The following is a 24,001-nucleotide window of genomic DNA, read 5'->3' on the forward strand; positions in this document are numbered from 1 at the left end:
TTGAGGCCGCAAGGTGACGAAGAAAAAGGGGAAAGATATGAAGCTAAATGAATGAAGCGGAAATATGAAAGGAATGAATGGAAGTAACAAATACAAGGAACTATATGAACAAATGAGATAGAAATAAAAAATTAGAAAATTTAAATGTAAAACCTTCAAAAAAAAAAAAAAAAAAGGCATGAGCCAAAAAGCAGTATGTATGCGTTTCCGCATGACAATTATTCATGCTCTATGGAACATCCAAAAAAATTTTCATATTCGCCAAAAATTTTTAATCGGGGTTAGGCCACATAAGTAAAAATAAATGTACTAGCATTTGAGTTAGCGATGCATGTATATACGTCCATCTGCCCATCATACAATGAAAAAAAAAAAAAAAAAAAGAAAAGAAAAGAATTTTACCATGGCAGAAAATAGCGAAAAGTAATTTGCTTCCCTTCACCGTACTCTTTTCTTCTTCTTTTTTTCTTCATTTTTCCTTCTGTACCACCAAAATGAGAAGAAAAATTCACGTTGTTTCCCCCTTTTTACGAATGCTGTAAAGCAAAAATAGAATTGTGGCATCCGAATATTTTTTTTGATGGCATTCACTTTGAGGCACGACGGGGTTTTCATCTTCCCCTTTTTTTTCTTCCTGTATTTTTTTCTTTCTTTTTACGCTTCTTCTTTCCCCTGTTCCTTTTACTGGCTACCGTTTAAAATAAGAAAATATAGAACGATGGGAAAAGAAAAATATTCCCCGAGGCTAACCTCCCCATCCCCCGCCATTAAACATAATTTTTGCAGTTCTTCCAGTTGAGCGTGTAATCCTCGTTTAGATTGCTGTCATTCGGCTTCCGATTACCCAATTGCGTCAAATTTGGCAATCCCTTCTTTTTTTTTTTTTTTCAGCCCTTGAATGGTAGTCTAAATAATAAGTAAACAGTCCCACATTAATCCCATGTGCGTCTTTTCTTACGGAATTTTTTTTTTTTTTTTTTTCTGTCCTTCCCCTTATCACATAAAAAATAATTCCCGTTTGTCGACCGCCCATTTATATGGAATGAATAGTCATTTCGTTTGGCACAGTGGTTAGTACTGAAAATAGGGGAAAAAAAAGGGAAAACTGGCAAAATGGCGAAATTACGCTTGATCACTCTGTGGACATTCATATTAAAAGTACATAAATGTACAGTATTTTAGGGGATCCGTTCAGTTATTCTACTTTGCTGTTATGTGGTTTGTCCTATGCCTATCCATTCGCGTACTTGTAGACAATCTTTAATTTAAAAAAATGATTGTCCTATACCCCATGAGAAAACCGTTAACGCGACGCACCTTAGGTGTTCCATTTTTCCTCTTACAAAACGTCCCAAATTAATGTGGCGATAATAAAATGTGGTGTCACAAGTTGTGAGGACTCCCAATGTTAGTGGAATTCTGCAGCATATAAAAGAGGCGCATTTTTGCCCCTTTTTTCTGTTTCCATTTTGCTAGCCATTTTCACAACTGCAAGCTATTTGAAAAAAAAAAAAAAAAAAAAATAATAAAATAAATAAGTAAAATTCTGACTTGTTCATACAAAAATCTACGCCCTATGTACTGCATATTATGGTGGATGCTAAAGCGGTGGGGAAAAGGCTCCTCACATTCTCTGGGCACAGGAACGCATAAACACTATATGCAGGTACTTGCGGTAGGGGTAGCACGTATATAATTAGATAAACGACGAGTGGGACGTTTTATATGGCTATGTGTGCGTCCCCCTAAGTCAATCCCATCACTTTGCTGTTACGTTGATAATTTTTAAAAAATTTTCCCTTTTTTCGAAATTTTATTAAAGAAATAACACTGTGGAGAAATTCGTGTCCGCGCCGCCTCGTCACTAGGAAGTGCGTAAATATATTAATATGGGCACGTGTGCACGGTTCATACTTATGCGCGGGATGCCTACACAGGAGTGATTGGCTATCTGCACAACTGGGCCTTCACAAAGGTATAACCCCTCTCCATGGCCCATTCTGGCGGCACAAATTCATTATATCCTAACTTTTCCTCGACAAATTGGCCTAAAGAATGCATTATTCCCATGGGACAAAATAGAATCGGATCGATCACATCGCCTCTCACTCTTTTACACCCTTTAAAAAAAAAAAATGGCAGGTGAGCAGATCAACCGTACTGTGCGGATTGAGAAGGGAGGGGAAATTACATAATAGTAGACTGTTCGACGCTTTATAGGGTTCCCTCCCCTGGGTATTTTTATCTCTTTATAATTTTCATTTATGTGTGTTTGTCGCTTCCCCCACGTGCACATAGAGGAAGTAAGAATAACTACGATTTTTTTTTTCCTTTTTTTTTTTTTTTTTGTGCGACTATATCATGCAATTCCCATTTTGATGCATGTTCCAACTCGATCTATTGTTGACCCGTTGGGCGTGGAAGAAAAAAAAAAGTTCATGATTGATTGGGCAATGGGAAATAACTGCGCGTAATTTTGATGGCACACGGGACCTACGGCATAAATGTGTACGTGGAACGTAGAAACATCTATGATGTATTTCCTTCACACTCTATAGGGAAGTACGCGTACCGATGGGGCTCCCACAAGTATAGCAGTGTTGCCATTTATTTGTCACCCATGCGAGGGGGAGGAGAACATGCCGTACGACACCAAAACAGGAACATCTCTACATTTAGCATATAGGGTGCTTGGAGGGTACAATGGGAATGATACAGGAAGACGAAAAAAAGGGGAAATCCATTTATAGGCCATTTCGTTGTGATTCACACGTTCTTTTTTTTCTGCACCTTCTTTTCCTCCCCGTTCGGAAACTTCATTGCGGGGTTTGTTGTGACCATTGTTGGGCGGTGGCTTGTACCTTTTTTTTTTTTTTTTTTTTTTTTTTTTTTTTTTAACCTTTTGCCAGATTGTCCCCATTTTGCGACAGTGTACGCATTTTTGCGACCATTTTGTACGTATTTCATTGCCCACTTCCTGCATATTTGGTGCCTTTTACTTTTCACCCCCAATAGGGTAAGTAAACATTTTTGCTAAATGAAAAATGGCACACGTAAATCCTCGAGGGGAACAGAAATAATTGTAGGGCGCATTGAACACTGCTGTCGATTCTGTACCCATAAACCATTTTAAGTACAGGCGATGCATAGCGAACTTCTGAACACGTTCGCATAGGCTCAACGTTTATCTATGTACGTGACTATTTCTGTAAATATCTGTAACGCCGTTGTACCCGTTTATTTGCATTGCACGCAAGCGAACCGCTCCTTCCATTTGCGGAATAACCAACTCTGGTGCCCCGCCGCTGAAGGCATGTCATCAATAGCAAAGTGCAAAATAAACGAGGCGCTCGTTCCTTCATAATAGGAGGTACTCGTGTGATACGTACTTAAAAAAGTGCATACATTTGGGAGAGAGAAAAAAAAAAAAAAAAAACAAGAAGAAGAAGAAGGATGATCGTGAATGCAGTTTGGTCAATGTACAATTGTATTCTTCTGTTTTGTCTATACCCCGCCCCTGTTCATTGCATAATTGCTCCGTTGGTTGGATATTTCCTTCCTCTGTGGCACGAATCGTAGGACAGGTTTTTTTTTTTTTTTTTTTTTTTTTTTGTGTGTGTGTAAATTTATTCCTTATGGAAGCGCGCCTAGTAGCGTATCTTATGAACAAACCAACAGGGCAAGAGTAAACACTCGCCCAACGTACGTATGAGTAAGCCTAGAACGCACGTTCTTACGTGTACAGTTTCTTTCCGTACACAGAAATGCGAAAGCACGAGGGCAACATAAATGTAACGGTTGCACAAATCTGACCTTGCCCCATCGCATCGTTAACACTGCATATCCCAATTAGCATCCACCACATCGCTGCGCTGCACCTACATGTTCATGAACATATGCGTGGCTCCACACGAATGCCCCCCTTTTTTTGTGGGAAAGACCCCCCACAGGCAGATCGCTTCACTTGCACAAATTCATAAATCTGCCTGTCTTGGCATACAACCCTAAATCCGCAAATGTGAAGGGGGGTATTATTCTAGTGGGAAATAATTTGTACATGCATATATTGCGTCGTGCATAAGCATGCATTCCGTCCTGACCCTGGGAGACTTAAAGACGACCCCTCGCGCGTTGCATTTTTGGTAGACACAATAAAACGGAGGAAGTCTTTGCAGAGGGAGGGGGAAAAAAAAAAAAAGTCATTCATTTTAAGTAGAGATAGCTACGTAATGTGAATTTATGTGGTCAAACGGATTGCACGCATTGTGCCTGTTGTACGACGAATTGCATATACAACTCTGCAATTTCCTAACTGTGTATTTATGTATCCTCTATTTCATCACATAATTGACAGCAGCTTCATTTCCCCCCACACACACACTTTATGCAAAATTGGTGATATGCCATTTTTACATTTTTTTTTTTTTTTTTTTTTTTTTTCATTTGTTAAAATTCGCTTTTTCGTATAGTTCTAACGAGAAAGAGAAGGCGCAACCGTACGTATAAAACGCGAAACATAGCAAGCGAAGCGGAAAATCCGAAATACAAAGAAAATATGAATAAAGGGGGACCCGTGTTTACCACGCGCTGTTAAAGCGAAAAGGAAAAAAAAAGGAGATAACCAGGAAGAAAAGTAGATAGAAAAAAAAAGAAGAAAAGAGCCAAGTGAAATGCACATATGTAAATTTTTTTGGAAAAAAAAAAAAAAAAAAAAAAATACATATTATATACGCAACTGACGGCGCGGCGTAAAAACCCAATTGCGTCATCCCAACTCGTTTGGCAATCCATTGTTATTTCCACCAACCTTGCATAATTGTTGTTCGTTACCTTTATGCATGTTAATCACCTCCACACGCCATTTTGTCTGTGCATCTTAATACGCCTTTGTTTGAATTCATTGTTCAAAAGTAGACAGAAGGAAAGTGGAGTCCCCGCTGCATGCGTATGTGCATATGTACGCACCCTCACAGGAGAAGTAGCTACATAAATATACCTGGGAGTGTAGGACAAAACATGGGCGTGACTTTGTCTTCTATTTTTGTGTGAAATAAATTAGCGCCATTGTTTATTTGGCTCTGTATATACTTAAATGTATATATATGTTTATGTTTTCACTTCCCAACAAATCCTTTGTTTTTATTTGTAGTACACCATTCGTTGTCTTTTGGTTGTTTTTTTCCCCCCCTTACACTTATCTTTTTGCCTGGCAGTTTGTTAGCGCTAGTGGGGGGTTTATTATCAGACCATTGTTCATGCACCTGTGCGTGGCGTTGTGAATGGACAACTCCATGGAAGGAGCCCTGCTTACATATTTGCATATTTTTCTTTGTAAGTGATACCACCGCAGAGGAATTGCCGTCCAAAGGCCTGGTAGCCAGAAGGGGATCTTACAATTTTGTTCCTACAGTGCAACGGACTGACACGTAGATACATCTGGCGTCGTTAGTTCATAATATACTTCGCGCAGATACACGCTTGTGAAGTTTCACATTCAGTTTGTCAATTCATACACATGAGTGTGATTGTTATTGTGAGTGAGTCGTCGAATTAGTGTGCAGGTGTGTGTTTTCCATTTAGACATCGTGTAAAACCCTATTGGGGATGTTCCCACGAACCCTCCCCCCAAAGGGGACCGACCAGATGCTTCGCCCACCAATCACATGCATCCATGCCATTCCGTAATGTTGAACCGAAGTTAATTTTTAAACATAGGATCAACACGCATTCATCACGTTCAGTTGTTTCGAATGTCATTTTATTTTATTTTATTTTATTTTTTTTTTTTGTCTGTAATTTTGACGTGTAGAATACATCATACAGTGTAAGATCACTACCTGATAGAAGTTGCACCACGACCCCCTGATATACATATATATATATATATATATATATATATATATATATATATATATATATTGGCACTTTTCCTCCCTGTGCGTCTTGGTTTTTGAACCATTTGCCTTTCGAGGTCGTCGAAGTTATTCACCCAAGTGCCCTCCTTAAATGGGGCTCCAAACAGAGAAAGACAAGGAGAAAGAAGATCAGAAGAAAAATTTTAAAATATGTAGCAAAAAATTCGAAACGGATGAGCTGGAGGTTTTGAAGAAGGTAAGCAAGGAATGCACGAGTCGCTGAGGCAGATGAACACCCCACGCATACATACCTTGTGGCATGTAATGATATTTTTGTACATCTACACCATACATGTGCTTTCTTACACCACTCTCTGTTTGCAGATATTCAAGGAGTTAGGAAGTAGATCGGTATCGAATCAGATAGACAAGGAGACCTTCCTCCAGTTTTTCCCTTTACCAGGATTATGGGGCGAACGACTATTCCTAAAATTTAACTTCAAAAATACAGGCTACATAGATTTTGAAGAATTTATAATTGGTATTGCCATCTGCTGTAGAGGAACCAAGAGCGACAAGATAAATGTACTTTTTGATATTTTCGACTTGAACTCCGATGGATATATACAAAAGTCTGAAATGGTGGCTATGCTGTCCAACATACCATATATTGATAAATTGAAAAGTGTTTTCTTTAATAAGAAAGATAAAAGGAAGAACAAGTCGTTTGATGGGGAGTACAGAACGAATGACAATTTGCATGACACAATCGAAGGGGAAGAATATGACCATAAGGACGAAATGAAGAATGGGGATTTTAATGGTGGGCACAATGGAGATCACCCTGAAGTTTACCGATATGGGGAGATTTATGGGTATAGCAATGGGGAGAACGACGACAATGAAGACGACAGCAACTACAGCAACAGCTACAAGGGGGACAACGATGACGAAGACGAAGATGATGATGACAATAGTGATGATGAGGATTATGATAATGACGAGGGTTATTGCCATGAGGAACACGTGAGTGCAACTGCAGTGGGTAGCATCCCTGGAAGCGGCAGTGGGGTAGGTACTAACGATGCATCTGCTAACGGTGTGACGAACTGCAGCAAATGCCTCCAACAACAGAGGCGAATGCAGAAGCGGAAGAAGCTACTAAACATGAGGGAGCTAGCGAAAAAAATCAGGAAGGAGAAGAAGCACCAGCTGGAGAGGTGCATGAAGGGAATCAGAAACGGAAGTTACGAAAGGAACGATTCGTTCAATGAGTGTGAGAGAAAATGTAAGAAAGAAAAGGAGAAGAACAAGTCTCCAAAGAAGGATTCCATTTTCAAGAGCGAAAGCGAAGACAACATGAACACATCATCTAGCAGCACGTCCAATGGATTCATCAATGAAGAAATGGATTACTCAATTGTTAATAAAAAAAAAAGTCTTAGAAGTAAAACAAAAAAGAAAGCCTCTAGATATTTAGCCAATTTCAAAAGTGGAAATAATAATATCGGGTTCATGTCATCAACGAGTGATAGCTACACTAGTAACGATACAAATTCATTTCTGAGCACCGAAGAGGTAGATAGTTTTAATTCCAACAAGGAGCAACGAAATGGAAGTGATAGTTACACCTCCAGTAGCACGGAAGACTCCTTCATCAGCATCTACGGCTACCTCATCAAAAATAAGCAGACGAGAAGGAGGAAGAAGAAGAAGAGCCTCCCAGATAGGGGTGTAGACCACGGAGGTGACAAATTATCGGCAAACCGAAAAGTGGAACAAGGGGCTGATCGGGGAAAGGACAATGGAAGAGAAAAGAACACCCCACAAGGGAGGAATGAGTTGTGCCAAGAGGAAGCAGGTTGCGCGCAAGACGGTGGTGCATATGTCAACGGAGCAGAAGCCAACGGAACGAAAGTCAACGGAACGAAAGTCAACGGGACGAAAGTCAACGGGACGAAAGTCAACGGAACGAATAATGTGAACGAAGATTCCCAGTCGGAAGAACAATCTAAACCGCTGAGCGAAGAAACAGAAGCAGCAGGAGAAATGATAAAAAAAGGAAAAAAAAGAATATGCTTAAATAACCGAAGTGACATGAACATTTACAAAAAGGAAAAAAAAGAAAAAACGAAAAGGAAATTATTTGTCCATGAATATTGTCTCCCATCCAAAACGGCAAGGAATATTCTTAACGATGAAGAGAATTATGACATGGAGGAAAAAAATGTAGACGTCGAGGAGATGGTCGATCGAATGCTAGAAGAATGTGAATTCTGGGACAATGATAAAATAACACCCATACAGTTTAAGAGTGTGATATATAAGTATGATTTTTTTCTCTATGTATTTTTCAGTTGTCTCCATGAAGACATATGGGGGCTTCAAGGAAATGTTCTCTACGGCAGAGACTACATTAGCAACTTTGTAATTAAATCAGAAAATTTTAAGACCAAGCAAATTGATCAGAACGAGGAAGTAATTACCGAAGAAGTTTATTTTAAGATTAGGCAGCTCTTCATTATCCAGGCCCCTGACTACAACTGCCTAAATGATAATTTGTGCGTGAATTTTCTAAAGGGAAAACAGGGGGGCGGCCACAAAGGGGGGAGCGACGACGAAGGCGGAACGAGCGAACATACCGATAAGGACAAAAATGATCTTGGAGCGAGCAAGAGAAAAGGAAAAATGGATAATGGGAACAAGTTGGTTAATTTTGCTCTACCGAGCGGAGAAGAAACGACAGGGGTTGTAGGGGGGATCGGGAAGAGGATGGAGAACCAGAAGGGAGACACTGGTGCAGAGGGGGGAAATGAGGAGAACACTGAATTGTGTGCTAGCGTTACTGGAAAATCTTCTACGGAGGCGCCCACAGAAGATGTGGAGGGGCACGAAAAGAGAGAAGCAATTATCACCTTAAGCGAGCACGCGGTGAATCCGACGGACACCGTGGATGGGGTAGACGCCGCTTTGGAGACCGCCCCATCCAGGTATTCAGGAATTCCCCAAGAGAATAAGGAAGAAACGAAGGTTGAGCAAACATATGAACAGAAGGAAGGAGCCGAAAAAGTGAGCGAAACGAATGGAAATTCCCACGGTGTTGAGAAAAGTGAGGAGGCGATGGAGGAGGAGGAGAAGAAGAGGCTTGATGGGAAGAAGAAAATTGCGGAATGTTTCAACGCTGTTCTCAGGCAGAAAGGTATGCACGAGGTGAACATCGGAAAGGGAGGCGTCAAGGATGGCGTCCAGCCGAGCAACCAGCCGAGCAACCAACCGAGCAACCAACCGAGCAACCAACCGAGCAACCAACCGAACAACCAGCCGAGCAACCAGCCGAGCAACCAGCCGAGCAACCAGCCGAACAAACAGCCAAGTGAGGAAAAAATGATCATGGCCCTGGAAGACATAAAGAATAAGACAGGCTACGAATGCGACTTCAACCTGTTGACCAATTCCCTGAACGATATTTTTTCCAAAGAAATTGTGGAGTTTATCAAGGCTTCCAGAACTAGTTTCAACATTAACGAGGTGTGGAAGGAGCGAAATTCACACTGCAAGGACAAGTACAAGAAGGCCAGAAGGAACATCGAGAAGACAAGAAATTATTCGAACGGTGCGCACTGCGGGAAGAAGAGAAAGAAGCCCCTCTTGAATACCGGGTTAAGTTTCGAGGGGGTGAATTCGATCGAGGGGGAGAACATGGTGCAGAATGGTCCACCATCAGTTAACGGAGCGATGGAGAAAAGCACCTCCATCGTGGAGATCCAGAATTTGGAAAAGGTTGATCTTGTAGAAGGATTAGGCATATCGGAGAGGAAGGCAGAGGTTAATTTGGAATCCGTGAAGGAGGAAGTCGTGGAGCCAGTAGCTGCGGAAGCTCCGAGCGAAGAACCTCCCGCCGATCCAAGCGAGGCCCAATTCGCCAACCACCATGCCCACGAGGGAAAGAAGAAGAAAAAACACGTGAAAGACGTTAACCTGTACTCGTGTCCGAACTGCAAGGGGCCCTTCCTGATGTGCCCCAACTGTCACGGAAGGTACCCGAGGTTCTGTGTGAACGAAGACAAAATCGCCATGGAGTGCGAGTATTGCGAATGCGAACATTGCTACTTCTACAAGTGCATCTACTGCAACTTCGACTTCCAGAAATGTCTAGACATGATTAAAAAGAATTCATTGAAGGAAGGAATCCTTTACAAAATAGGGAAACATCTTCATCAGTTTAAGGCAAGGTATTACATCCTCTTTGATAATCTGTTGTATTATTACGATAAGCAGAAAAATTTAAAACCCCGAGGATTCATGTTTCTGGAAGGTTGCTATGTAGAAGTTATCTCGAAAAATGATCATGTTAATAAGTTTGGATTTTCTATATGTCATAAGGGAACCAATCAAGTACAGAGGAGAAACCTGTACGTGAATACATATGAGGAGAGAGAGGAGTGGTTACAGGCTTTGTATTCGACGACGAAGCAGAACACGTTGTACAATCTGTATGAATTACATGAACAATTAGGACAAGGAAAGTTTTCTACCGTGTATCGAGGAATCAACAAGCAGACAAATTCTGAGTTTGCAATAAAAGTTATTGATAAAAGATCAGTTTCAATTTATGAGAAGGAATTGTTGCGTAGTGAGATATCCATTTTAAGGCTCCTCCGACATCCCAATGTTATTTATTTGAAGGAGATTATTAATACAAAGGAAACTCTGTATATCTCCATGGAGTTAGTAAAAGGAGGAGAGTTATATGATTTCTTACTGACGGAGACGAGACTTAGTGAGATTCACGCGAACAAAATTATCACGCAGTTAATAAAGACAGTAGCATATCTGCACAGATGTGGAATTATACATAGGGATATAAAACCTGAGAACATACTACTTACAGATAAATCTAGGGACGCGCAAATAAAGTTAACCGACTTTGGCTTATCCACCTTGTGTGCTCCAAACGAATTGTTAAAGGAACCCTGTGGTACACTAGCCTATGTAGCTCCCGAAGTCATCACTCTACAGGGTTATAACCACAAGGTAGATGCTTGGTCCATAGGAATTATACTGTACTTGCTTCTGAGTGGAAAGCTTCCCTTTCCAATTAGTAAAAACACAGAAATGAATTTACAAAAGAATTATGTTCTCACCTTTAAAGACCACGTATGGAAGAGCATCTCCTCATCAGCCAAAGATCTCATTTCCAAGCTTTTAGAACTTAACGTTGAGAAGAGAATATCAGCCAATGAAGCTTTGGAGCACATTTGGATAAAGAACCCCACTGCAGTCATTAATGAAAATTCGTTTATCTACAAAAATGAAGAAATTAATATTTTAAATTTACAGGATGTTAGTGTTAGCACCTTTAACATACCCAAGTATGCCCCTTTTCATTTGGAAGACGAGAAGACGGAGGAAGTAGAAAACAAAAATGTTTTTAGCTTCAACAAGGAAGATATTATGTATGAAAAGAATGACTCCGCTGACGAACCAGTTATCCCTCTGCCTTATAGCGGTGCCCCTTTGAAGGATAATGCTACTGACAAAAACACAGTTCCCCAAGCGAGCGAAATTTCGTTCACCAAAGAGGAAGTACCCACAAAAGAGGGGAATATACTCAGTGAACATTCTAAAGACCAAATATCCCCTTCAGAAATACCAAACGGTGATCAGCCGGAGGAACCAACTCCTTGTGAGGATCAGCAAACTGGAGGGAAAAAAACTCCCATTGGATATACCACTGAGGAGGGGGGTGATCGTCGTCCGATCGGTTCATTTTCTTCTCTCCCCGGGTGACACGCATCAGAAGGAAAAAACGAAAAAAAAAAAAAAAAAACCTCAAGGGAAAATACGTGGGAATGGGAACGGATTAATATGTTAGTTTGAAATTAACGTTGGGTCGTTTTGTAACTCCATACGTGAATAATTTATGAATGTGTGAGAGGATCACATGCTTGTGGGTTCCATTCTGTGGAGTTAAACAAGCGTGACGGATATACCCTACTATGTATCCCGGATTCCGGTCCACTTCACTTTTTTTTTTTTTTTTTTTTTTTTTTTTTTTTTTTTTGCTTCACCATCTCTTTGTAAAAGTTTGAAGAAGACGTGCATGCGTCATTTGCTTTGAGACGGTTGGGAAGGGTTCTTCGCATTCTTTGCAGAATGGGCGATTGCATTCAACAGTTGACAGGTCCAAGCGTACCTGCCATGCATATATCAGTGTTGTAGATATGCGTAAGGGAAAAAGAAGTAGGCCAAATGGTTTACTCCACGTGTTTTTTTTTTTGTATACCTTTTTTACATGACCTTTGCTTGGCCCATACTTGGCGATTATTTTGTTATTCTTTTCACTTTGTTTTTTTTTTCCATTTTGAAATAATTCTTGTCACCTTCCTTGTCTCGGGCAAGAAAGAGCGCCTAGAAGTCATCCCCCACATGATGGGACCTTTTTTTTTTTTTTTTTTTTTTTTTCTCTCGTCCATTTATATATGCAAAACGTATGCTCTTTTGGACAGCGTGGATGCGAAAACGAATGTCCGTGGGGGTGCTAATTCGAGAACCACTTCCTGCACGAAGGGAAACGCCGATGTGTTTTGCTCACTCCCTTATGCACGAGTCAGTCGACCCGTGTGAAACGCATAGATCCAAGACTAACCAGTTAAGATGAAGTTATTCAAAACGGTTGTAAGATAGTTAACTCATCTCGCGGAGAGACCCCACTTTGTGTGTGTTTACTAATCCGCTTTTGTTTCTACTTGTACGTACCCATCCCTCTGATGTTTGTGTGTAGGCATTCACCCGACACAAGCGTAGGAAGAATCGCTTCGTTTTTATGTTAATGCTTGACGCAGCTTTCGCGCCGGTGGAAGGATCGTCCCTGTTGAAGTTTCTTCCGAGCGGAAGCACCACAGAGATGTGTCAAGCATGCATTAAGACAGATGCAAAAGAGAGAGAAAAAAAAAAAAAAAAAAAAAAAAAAAAAAAAAAAAAACGTGGAGCATACACGCGGTGTGTACTTGCTCATGCTCATATGGGAGAAAGCGACTTCTTCCCACGTGCAGTTATTCTCCCCGATCGATACATGAAGGGGAAAAAAAAAAAAAAAAAAAAAAAAGGAAAACAAAATGCAACTACCTTCGCCGCATTTCCCTTTTGTAAAAAAATAAAAACAAAAACGCAATATTTGAGCCAATTGAAAAAGATTCTCTCCCCCCTCCTCTTCAAAAGTACATCCGTCGGTACCTCCACAACTGCACGCAGGAGGGGGTTGAGAATTACACGGGTCCATCCGTGTGCATAAGAGAAAATTCTTTCTTACCGCCCAATCTTGTGACATTAACAAAATGGGACCTTGCAATCCTCAGTAAAATTTAACAAAGAAATGTCGTGGCAAGTAGGGTGTTCTTCCATCCGATAGATTCTTCCATCCACCTGCACACTTGGCTTTTCAACGCGGTTTCAAGTTGGTTGCTTTCCAAGAGTCGCCACTGTCCCTTGTCGGATGCGTGGAGTGTACCCCCCCCTCAGGTTATCATCCTAATGGGGGGAAAAACAAAAAGGAATATAGGTCCACCGTGATAAGAGGCGTACATAAATTGGACATAGCTTTGTGGAGAGACTCGTTACCGGGGGGATCAGAAATTATCACCTCCTCAACCGCTTATGCAGCTTTCGCTTCGCCCATCGCCGGATGAACGAAAAGAAGGAACTCACCATAGCCAACCTGTTCACAGCGAACAGGAGCAGCGGCGGGAGGGGAAGCCAAAGCGATGGGCGCACAGGTGGAGACGACAAAAGGGTTATCATAGATCGGGAGAAAAAGAAATCCATATGGTCTCTATTCACCCAGGTGGGTGCATCCACGGGGGATGCAAGAAAAAGAAGTGAAGATGGAGGTGTTGGCGTCGATGATGAAGGTGGCGAAAGCCCACTCGTAGACGTGTTTTTCACCCCAAGGAATGTGCCGAACGGAAAGAAGGAGAAGGAAGAAGCGGAAGACAGCCGGGGAAATTGTCATCCCGATGGTTGTCATGATAGGCGCGAAGATTACCCACGTGTTCCCAGCGGGGCCAAGCCCAGCCTGTTCAGAAAAGTACACGAAAATCAGGACATCAAAAAAGAAATAGAAAACATAACTAGCAGTTTCAAACGGAAGAACAACATTTTACTTGATGATAAAACTGAAGACAGTGTACTGAATAGTATTATTTCCAGGAAGAGGACAAAAATGAACATCGAGGGAAGCCATCTGGCGGCCTGTTTCACCCCCCCCGCGACAAGCTCCTCTGCGTCATACAACGCATACAAGGAATTCTTTGCAATGGGAGCTTCTAGCAAATATGGGGAGGAAGGAAAGAAAGTGATCGATAAGAAGACTCTCCTGGATGATTTAGCGCAGAATAAAATTAGATACCAAATTAAGGATGATAATGTGCTTAGCCGGATGAAGGGGGAGAAACAGGCAAACCAAATAAATCAAACCAAGCACGTAAACGAGGCGAACTGTACAGACCAAACAAAGGCGGACGAGAAGAAAACATACACATGCGTGTTGAAGAAAAAAAACGTGTGTGTGCCAGTAAACAGGGTAAACGAAAATAATCATCAAAATGTAATAAAAATGAGGAAGGCACACCAAATATTATTTAAGAAGGATAATTTTGATATTTTCCATCACCTGGGAGATGACCTATTTAGGTACATCATTTCGAATGTAAAAAATAAAAAAAATCTCCTTCTCTTGAATAGGAGATTTAGAGACATCGTTCGTTGCCTCAGAGTTAAACTCATCTATGATGTAACATTAAAAAATACAATTCCACCAGAAAGTATTATAAAAACAGTGTACACATCAGACAATCTCCAGGTCTTGGACCTCTCAGGATGTTCTCATCTCACTTCTCACCATTTTCATTTATTCTGTAATTCTCATAATATCAAGTTTGACAAAACCTTAAAAATATTGTGCTTAAATGGGTGCAACAAAATTACCGACTCAAGTTTGAAGGATCTTCTCCATCGGTTTAAATATCTGTCCATTGTTGACGTTCGTAATTGCTATAAGATTAGTCATGATGGAATTTACCCCTTAAAGTTCAAGACTGGTTTAGTGAAATTATACCTTGGCAATACGACCTCCTCTACAGTATCCAATTATCATTCCGATGATACGCTACGTGTACTCTTCACCTGTGTGCTTCCTTCATCGGGCGAATCTGCTACGAAAGGGGCTGACCTGAGTTCGCATATTACTACCCCTCTTAAGTCACTTTCCTGCTTCGAAATTACCAATGCGAAAGAGCTAAGCGACATTTCGTACCTCTACGCCATTTCGAAGAACCTCAAGGTGCTTAACCTCCGAGGGTGCAACATTAATGACACGGTGGCCATCTTTTTCAAGTGCTTTACTAACCTCATCGCTTTGAATGTAGCAGACACAAAGGTATCAAATGAGGTGATAAAAACCGTCTGTGCTCATTCACCAAAGATGAGGATCCTCGATATTTCCAAAACGATAGATGTCCATAACGACACCATCTTGACCGTTGCGAGAAATCTCAAGCGCCTCCGAAAGATTAAGCTGTCTTCCTTGCAGTAATGATGGAGCGAATAATACGTACCACAAACAAAACAGCATATACTTCACTTGCCATTTCTGTTACATGAACGCATCGCAATTGCGCACCATATACTTCATTTGCAATTTTTCCTTCGTCACCTCACCCATCCGCAGAAACGTAGACAATTTCTCCGTTCGGGAATTCCTCAAACATTGCAGAGGCCTCGTAGCAATTGATTTCTCCAACTGCTGGAAAGTTAACAACTCCTTTTGTAACGTGAACGGATTGGACGTTCCATCAGGTGAGGACTAAGGGAAAAAAGCACATCCCCTTTTGAGCGAGTAGCCCCTTTCCCATCATGGCCATTAAACCGAATTAACACATGTCATATACATTAACCAATAAGCAGTACGCGTTGTTTTTTTTCCTTTTTGCACACGCGATAGGGATGCATTCCTCCTGGAATTTATTATTATTATTATTTTTTTTTTTTTTTTTCCTCCATCATTTCCCAATCACAGGACCGAAGCTGACGGATGTGGGTGTCTACCAGTGCTCAGTCGACCGCAGGGTCTGCGAAGGGGCCCTCACGGAAGTTGGCTGTTCCTCCGTGCGCGTGCACATATACAATGTAAGCGGGGTGCTCCACGGATATGTGGCGTGAAAATTGGCACCGTGGAAATGGAAAGATTGTCGGAGGACTCCCCCCCTCCTCGCAGATCAACTGCATGTTGCAAGTTTCCACCTTGCACTTTTTTTTTTTTTTTTTTTTTTTCGTAAAATACCCCACGCAGGAGCTGAAAATATTTGAGACATCCATTTATGCGGACATGGACACATTGGATCAGAGCGAATGAAAGGGAAACTACAAATGGCCCAGTCACCCTCATTCTTTCCCATACCGTTTTTCCACACTTTGAGTTTGAAGAAATCACATTTGTACGTAATTCTTTTTTTGGTCGTTTTTTTTTTTTTTTTTTTTTTTTTTTTTTGCCATTTTAAAGGTTCCCTTTAACCCCCCCCTTTTTTAATTTTAATTTTTTTTTTTTTTCATTTTGAATGCTCCTGTTCATCCAACTTGTTTGCCTTGTTCATTTTGAAACGCAAAAGTTGGCTGTGCAGATTATCCCTTTTTTAAGGCGAATTAAGTTGATCAATTTTTTCTCATAAATCCTGTGTCCCATCTCTGATACTTTCCATGGGGGAGAATAATTTGAAGAAAGTTTTCGCGGCCCAGCCAGTTTTTTTTTTTTTTTTTTTTTTTTTTTTAAGAGTGCCTAACAGTTAATTCCGCGGGGCGAAGCGGCAAAATGGTAACTCATTTTACGTAATGTATAACATATAAAAATATTTTTACTTTGCGGGCATATATTTCCCCCCATCGGCCGATTGGCGCATTTGCCCTGTTTTCTTTTTTCACGTTCATTCGAATGTTTACTGCAATAAAATATAAGTGCCAGTTTTAAAATAAAATAGAAAAAAGCAATGCGCCCATTTGAACTTGAGTTCCTTTTTTTTTTTAATTCATGGGAAAAATATATTTCCTTCGCGCATATATTGCCAATGTAGTCCCAAAGGAGTTGGCGCGAGTGAAATATTCCATATGTTATTAAGTGATCAGTTCATTATGTTTTTCCTCCTTTTCGTTTGACCCATTTGCACATAAAGTGTAACCCTTTCTTGTTTTCCATGACGCCCTGTGTTGCGCGCTTCCCCCCTGAGCGTCAACGAAGTTTTTCCTTCCCGAGGATTTCCACGGAAGAACATTCGATGGGCGAAATTTGCTTTACCCTTGGAGATAACAGTTAACAAACAAACGAACAAACAAACAAACGAACAAACGAACAAATGAACAAACGTACAAATGAACATATGAACAAACGAACAGATAGACAAACGAGTTAATTGAAATGAATTAGCAAGAAAAGACAAACGGAAAGGGGATATATTTTTACTTCATCTTTTTGTGAAGAGAAGAACGGGACCACATTTACTATAGTTCCCGCATGGGGAGAAAGCGAAAGGATCACAAGTCAAGGAAAGCAGCATATTTACACGCGGGTAACCTCTTACAGTGTATGTAGGATGGTTTGCAAAGGATGGCTGACGGGGAAGAGAGTAACGCCATACGGGATGAGGGCCTGTTGACCCAGGACCCATCCGATGGAGGAACAAGCGAAACTTCAAATGTGTTCGAAGATGTCATGGAGAATGGAGATGCTCCAAATGAAAATATCCCGCAGGGGAATCTGAATAATTCGATGAAGGCTCACCCGGAGGATGTGTCGCAAGAACCTTCGCAACATCGACTTGATGGCGCACCTCATCTCCCTCCAACGACCGCTCGACATCGATTCTGCAAAAAAACCTCCAGCGCTGACGACGCGGAGAAATGCCATAAAGGCAAACCCGACGTTCAAACGACCTCCCAAAGGAGGAAAGAAAGCTCACCCAAAGATGAATCAGAAAAGGAGCATATCCCATCCGAACTGGAATGCGCCATATGTATGAAGCTCCTAATAATACCAGTGACTATTCCGTGTGGACACAATTTCTGCAGAGACTGTCTAGAGAAAGCCAAGGAATATAAAAACACTTGCCCCTTATGTAGATCAAATATGGGGGATAAAAAAAACATTAACATTTTGTTGAGTGACTTGATAAAGGAAAAGTACCCATTGACATATGCCAAGAGAGTTGAAGAAATGGAAATGATCAAAAGAGAAAAAGAAAAAAAAATACTAAAGGAAAGATTCGATGTTATTAAAAACTCCTCTGTCATTCCTGTGTTTAAAGTCCCCTTTGTCTCTGGTCCCTATTTCCCAGGAGAGGTATTCGACCTCAACATATATAATGAAAAATTTATTGATCTCATTGATCTTATATCTACTGAACGCACATTTGCTATAACTTCCAGTAAGGATAAATCAAATAATGAGGATGAGAAAATATATGGAATCCATGTAAAAATTTTACAGCAGAATAAAACGAACCAAGTGCTTTGTATTAAATGTGTTGCAAACTTTCGAGTCCTCCTTTATAATATTATACACTTCCATCAGTATGAAAATTATATAGCTAGCCATTCTCCACTTTTTGACGAATCTATTTCTTTGAATTCTTTTGAGTATAATTTGTTGAGAGAATCTAAGGAAGTTGCCGGTGGCGGTGCCGATACCGGTACCGGTCCTTGTCAGGGTTCTTTTCCTGACTCCTCCCTCTGTCATAGTAAGCATTGCGATAACTTCCGCAAGGGGGTGAAGTGTAATTCAAACTGCACAAAGCAAGGATCTTGCTGTTCCGATAAACACCCTGGGGGGAATAGTACCTCCGAAGGGGGCACCTGCAAGTGCGCCACATCTGCTACGCCATCCATGGGGATGAACCGAGAAAGTACCAACCAAACCACAAACGACGTGGGGGAGAAAAAAGTGGAAGAATTGAAAAAACTTTTAAAGACAATCGAATTAGAAGATGATATAAATTCAATTTCGTTATACTATGATAGGTGCAGAAGTATAATGAGCAATCCTACCGACACCAGTGATTATAATGTGTACAACGCGATGAATTACTATTCCTGTATTATTTTTTCAAGAATCTGTCTTCTGTGCATAAGGTACCAGTTGAACCGTTTTGGCAATGCAGGAATACGTTTGTTTAATACCAAGTTTCGAAACGTCAAGCTAACCTCCTCGGAACCGTCGAATGAAGAATTAGAAAACTTTTCTTATTGCCTTAGCAGCGCTATTATCTCTAGATCCATTCTCAAGTGGAGATGGTTCAAGACGACTAACACCATGGAACGCCTTCAGAGCATAACTGAATACTTTCTCAAAAAAAAAAATAAAAGTATTTTGGCCCTTGACAATTCGAGGTCCCCGATAATTCACCGCCTCTTTATGTTGGACTCCATTTCCTCGTCTCTTCTTATTTTGCTCTTCATTTCGGTTATCATATTTGTTAAGTACTTCCTCTACTGAGGTAACTTTAGGATTGTTGTTGGTTGGAGAGGGGGAAAAAAAAACTCACCATTTCATCACCACAACGACCATCACCATCATCCTCGTCATCCTGTTTTTTGCTTTTTCTTTCAAAACAATCATTTGGAAAGATATATCCCCGGTTGGCGTTTTTCCGCACACGTTCCCTTTTTTCCAGCTTTTTTTTTTTTTTTTTTTTTTTTTTGTACACTTTGTATACGTAGCTCACATTATTACTCTCCTCATTGATACTTTTTTTAATTATGTTAAGATGATTCCCCGTCATCCCCCCCTCTTTGTACCCTTCATGTGGTGACTAACTTTTTGATTATGTATATACCCCCCCTCAAAAAATAGAATTAATTTTTTTTTTTTTTTTTTTTTTTTTGTACACCCACTTGGGATAGTAGTTACTTGTGTGTAAGTCAGGTTGGTAGACGTGCTCTCCTTGCACGGTGTCCGCATAGGACTTAGTGTGGTGGGGATCTCCTATCACCTCCTTCCATCGCGCGCAGTCATACAAGCGTACACGTATTTTACTTACTCCTCGATCATTGGGGCATGATTCCTTTTAGTTAAGGTGAGACTCACTTAGGTGAACGCAGAAGGGTAGATAAGCAGAGTGTGCTTGTCACGGTGAAGTACCCGGAAATTATGTACATTGCCATTGGGTAGGTGAAAACCTAAATGAACTCGTAATGATCTGCACCCCTTTGTCTATGCAGGAGTCCTCATCCAGGTTTGGCAAGAATCGAATATTTCTCTAATTTATCACATTCCTGGAAAAAACAAGTTGCCATCAATTTAGGGGTTTAAAAAAGTAGGAGAATTCCCCTGACGCTTTTCTTTTGATTTAACCCCACAAATGATCCAATATTTTTTTTTTTTTTTTTTTTTTTTCATTCGTACGGTACGTGGGAAATGGTCGGAAAAGAACAGAGGGGCACCGCGGCACAGTAGCATATTGCCATTGTACCATTTTGTCATCATCTCTTCGGCGTGCACTTTTTTTTATCTGTGTTTCTCCGCTTAGTTTTTTTTTTCCCCCCCCCGCCTTTCGCTTCAAATTCCCATTTTTTTTTTTTTGTGGATTAATTTTTCACGGTACCGCGGCCCCCATTCTTTTTTGACCACCTATCAAAAAGGAAAAATCTTTTTTTATTCAAAAGTAGAACTGACTAATTCACGTGGGGAAATTTTAAAAAGCGAATTGGGATCTGCAGATCGCCCAAGAAAATTTGTTAATTAATCACCATCGCCAGAGGCCCCGTGCATCCGTTTCACTTACCGTGTACGCCTAGCCAGGGTTGCTCTTTTTGAATTCAGGTCCCTCACTGAACATCATGCCAATTGGAGTCCACAGCGGAACAGGCAAAGTTGCGAAAAACGCACAAGAAAAGAAGTCGACAAGTGCTCCCAGGGTCAAAAGGAATAATTACATCTGACACGATATTACCCTCAAGAAGGAGCTCCACAGAAAAAGCAAACAAAAATAAAACACGTACGCAAGGAAATAGCCACTAGATATAGAGTTCCAGCTTCGCCTGCCCAAACAAGTAAAGAACTTCCTTCTTTATAAGTAGGCATATACACTTGGTTTTTTGTCGACTTTTCTACCTCCATTTTTTTTTTTTTTTTTTTCCTTTTCCCTTTTCGATACCACTGGAACAGGATCTCTCCTTTCCAATTATTGATCCATACTCTATCACGAATTGTTTAATCTGTTGTCCCAGTGGACTTGCCCCCCCCCCCCTTTCTTTAAATGTAAGTTGAAAAAAAAAGAAAAAAGAAATAGGAGCAGTTGCGATCTTATATATCATGTATGCATTAGTGGCGATGTGCCTCGCGACTTGTTCGTTTTCCAGAAGAAGTGAAAAAGCGGCACGTGTATATATAGCTCGTGGAGACCATACCCACGTTTCTATCTTTCTTCGATCGTGTGCGCATATGTGATTGGCCCTCTCCATGCGACTCCATCAAAGTACTTCGTATATTCACCACGTTGGGTGACTGCATTCGCAATTGGTTTACTTCATTCCTTTTGACACCTTTTCCCTGTGCAGATGAATAATGAGCCCTTCACCTTCAACGCGAACGCCCCGTCGTACTACCCCGGAATGCCCTACCAGGGGGAAGTCCAAGCTAGCCAAAATGAAAATGACGCAGACAACGGTTCCTCCTACCTGGGGACGGAGAATACCGAGGACCCCAATGTGAATGAGGTAGAGGAACAAATAAGAAAAATGACAACAAGTGATAATCAGCCAGTGGAGAACTACGAGCAGGATAGCCCCAGTGACCTAGAGAAAAAGGATCAAGGAGAAGATTCTCAAGGAGAAAAGATTGTACAAGCAAAAACTAATTTGGTACAAGTCGATCCCAGACAACACTTAAATATTATTTTTATTGGACACGTAGATGCAGGGAAGTCAACTGCCTGTGGAAACATCCTTTACATTCTGGGGTACGTGGATGATAGAACCATAGAAAAGTATGAAAGAGAGGCCAAGGAGAAAAATCGGGAGAGTTGGTTTCTGGCATTTATTATGGATATCAATGAAGAGGAGAGACAGAAGGGAAAAACGGTGGAAGTGGGTAGAGCCCACTTTGAGACAAAGGATAGGAGGTTTACAATTTTAGATGCCCCTGGACATAAGAACTTCATTCCAAATATGATTAGTGGTGCCGCACAGGCGGATATCGGTGTACTTATCATTTCAGCTCGTAAAGGAGAGTTTGAAACGGGTTTCGAACGCGGAGGACAGACCCGTGAGCACACGCTTCTGGCGAGAACACTAGGTAAGGCAAACAGGAAAACGGTGTACAACGCAAAATCCTGAACCCATCACCACGACACCCCCTTATTGTCTTGACAGTACAGTTGCTTCTCACAGCGCGTCCCTTTTTTTTTTTTTTTTTTTTTTTTTTTCCCCCTTCAGGAATAAACCAACTGATAGTTGCCATCAACAAGATGGACGATCCTACGTGCAATTGGAGCGAAGCTCGTTACGACGAAATACAAAAGAAAATCACCCCCTTTATAAAATCCTGCGGGTACAACATCAACAAGGATGTGTTCTTCGTGCCAATCTCAGGACTCACGGGACAGAATCTCTCCGAACATGTCTCCGATAAAAATTCCAAATTATATGATGCCAGGGGTAGTTGGTATGATACATCCAAACCGACCTTGTTTCAAATTCTGAACACCTTGTCACCCCCCCCTTGGGATGAAAACGGACCACTAAGAATTCCCCTTCTGGAAGGATACAAGGATAACGGGATCGTAGCCATAGGGAAGATAGAATCAGGAACCCTGTACGGAAATAATATGAGTTGTACCCTCATGCCAAATAAGTTAAAAGTGAAGGTATTGAATGTGTACCTGGAGGACGATGAAGTTCCTTATGCTAAGCCTGGAGAAAATGTTCGCGTGAAATTGTTAGGTGTAGAAGAGGATCAAATAAGCAAAGGCTTCGTTTTGTGTGATTCTTTAAATCCATGCGCTGTTGTTAGTGAATTTATTGGACGAGTAGCCATTGTGGAGTTACTTGAACACAAGCCAATCATTACAGCAGGATATTTCTGTATTTTCCATGCCCACACCACTTGTGAAGAAATTCAATTCCTGGACATGCTAGAAGTTATAGATAAAAAATCAAAAAAGAAAAAAATAAAACCGAAATTTATTAAAAATGACTGCATCGTTACTGCACACTTTTTGCTATCTAACCCGGTGTGCATAGAAGTGTATGAAAAGCTCCCTCAATTGGGAAGGTTTACCCTAAGGGATCAAGGCAAAACCATAGCCATAGGAAAAATACTGGAATTGAAGGGCTGATCTAAGCACTTGTATTTTGGGGGGGAGGGGAGGGGAGAAAAGTGTTGTGGTTACAGAGGGGAAATTTATCGCTTTGCTTCTGTAGTGGAGTAGTATACTTTTTTTACCATTAATATTTTTACTTGCAATTTCCATGCCTCCTTCCCCTTCGCGTTAGCGTTCCTTCATGGACATTCCCATTTTAAGTGCTATGCCCCGCCTCTTCCAGTGTAATGAATACATGATAGTGCTGAAGTTCCTGTGCCATGTGGGAGGTGCCTGGAATCCCCCTCTTTACTCCATGTCCTTACCTTTTTCGTTCTTTCCACTGGGACCGAGAGAAATGAAACTTATCACCATCAGTAAAAAAATATGAAAAATTAAAATATAGTGTACTTTTTTACACCTTGCGGTGTGAACGTAGCGAAAAAGATAATCCCCTCAGGGGGTGGGGGGTCCATTTTTGGCGATCTGTACCTCCCCCTTTTGGGGCTCCGCGCTGGGAGTATTTGACAATTTCCTAAAGGAAGGAATCATATACATACGCTGACGCGTCTACGGTATACCCAACTTTTTGTTATTTTAAAAATATACTTTTTTAAAAAAAAAAAAACTTCTTTTTAAGTTTCGTTTTGAAAAACGTGCATGCATTGAAAAGGATGTGCTAGGTATAAGTAGGCACACACAGTGTGGGGGAGTAACCTCTTCCCCTTTTGCGCCATCGCATGGAAGAGGTAGCCCACGTGTTAAGAGAGGTTATGTAGGAATGTGCGCAGGTAGAATGGGACG

General features: G+C 41.0%; 4 protein-coding genes across 4 annotated transcripts; all 4 read left to right on the forward strand.

The window, feature by feature from the left end:
- Nucleotides 1-6,006: 6,006 nt before the first annotated feature.
- On the forward strand, nucleotides 6,007-11,645 carry PKNH_0920900 (calcium-dependent protein kinase 7, putative; the record flags this gene model as incomplete). Its single annotated transcript, XM_002259197.1, has 2 exons — nucleotides 6,007-6,111; nucleotides 6,240-11,645. The coding sequence occupies 2 exons, from the start codon at nucleotides 6,007-6,009 to the stop codon at nucleotides 11,643-11,645; spliced, it is 5,511 nt and encodes a 1,836-aa protein (XP_002259233.1).
- Nucleotides 11,646-13,539: 1,894 nt separating this feature from the next.
- Nucleotides 13,540-16,266, forward strand: PKNH_0921000 (F-box protein FBXL2, putative; the record flags this gene model as incomplete). The annotated part of the gene is made up of 4 exons (XM_002259198.1): nucleotides 13,540-15,443; nucleotides 15,583-15,710; nucleotides 15,931-16,040; nucleotides 16,204-16,266. 4 exons carry the CDS (start codon nucleotides 13,540-13,542, stop codon nucleotides 16,264-16,266), a joined length of 2,205 nt encoding a protein of 734 aa, XP_002259234.1.
- A 1,242-nt stretch (nucleotides 16,267-17,508) lies between these two features.
- Nucleotides 17,509-19,392, forward strand: PKNH_0921100 (RING zinc finger protein, putative; the record flags this gene model as incomplete). The annotated part of the gene is made up of 1 exon (XM_002259199.1): nucleotides 17,509-19,392. The coding sequence occupies one exon, from the start codon at nucleotides 17,509-17,511 to the stop codon at nucleotides 19,390-19,392; it is 1,884 nt and encodes a 627-aa protein (XP_002259235.1).
- A 2,063-nt stretch (nucleotides 19,393-21,455) lies between these two features.
- On the forward strand, nucleotides 21,456-23,233 carry PKNH_0921200 (translation elongation factor EF-1, putative; the record flags this gene model as incomplete). The annotated part of the gene is made up of 2 exons (XM_002259200.1): nucleotides 21,456-22,191; nucleotides 22,332-23,233. 2 exons carry the CDS (start codon nucleotides 21,456-21,458, stop codon nucleotides 23,231-23,233), a joined length of 1,638 nt encoding a protein of 545 aa, XP_002259236.1.
- Between the last annotated feature and the right edge of the window lie 768 nt (nucleotides 23,234-24,001).

This window comes from Plasmodium knowlesi, assembly GCF_000006355.2.
Source record: "Plasmodium knowlesi strain H genome assembly, chromosome: 9".
NCBI lineage: Eukaryota > Apicomplexa > Aconoidasida > Haemosporida > Plasmodiidae > Plasmodium > Plasmodium knowlesi.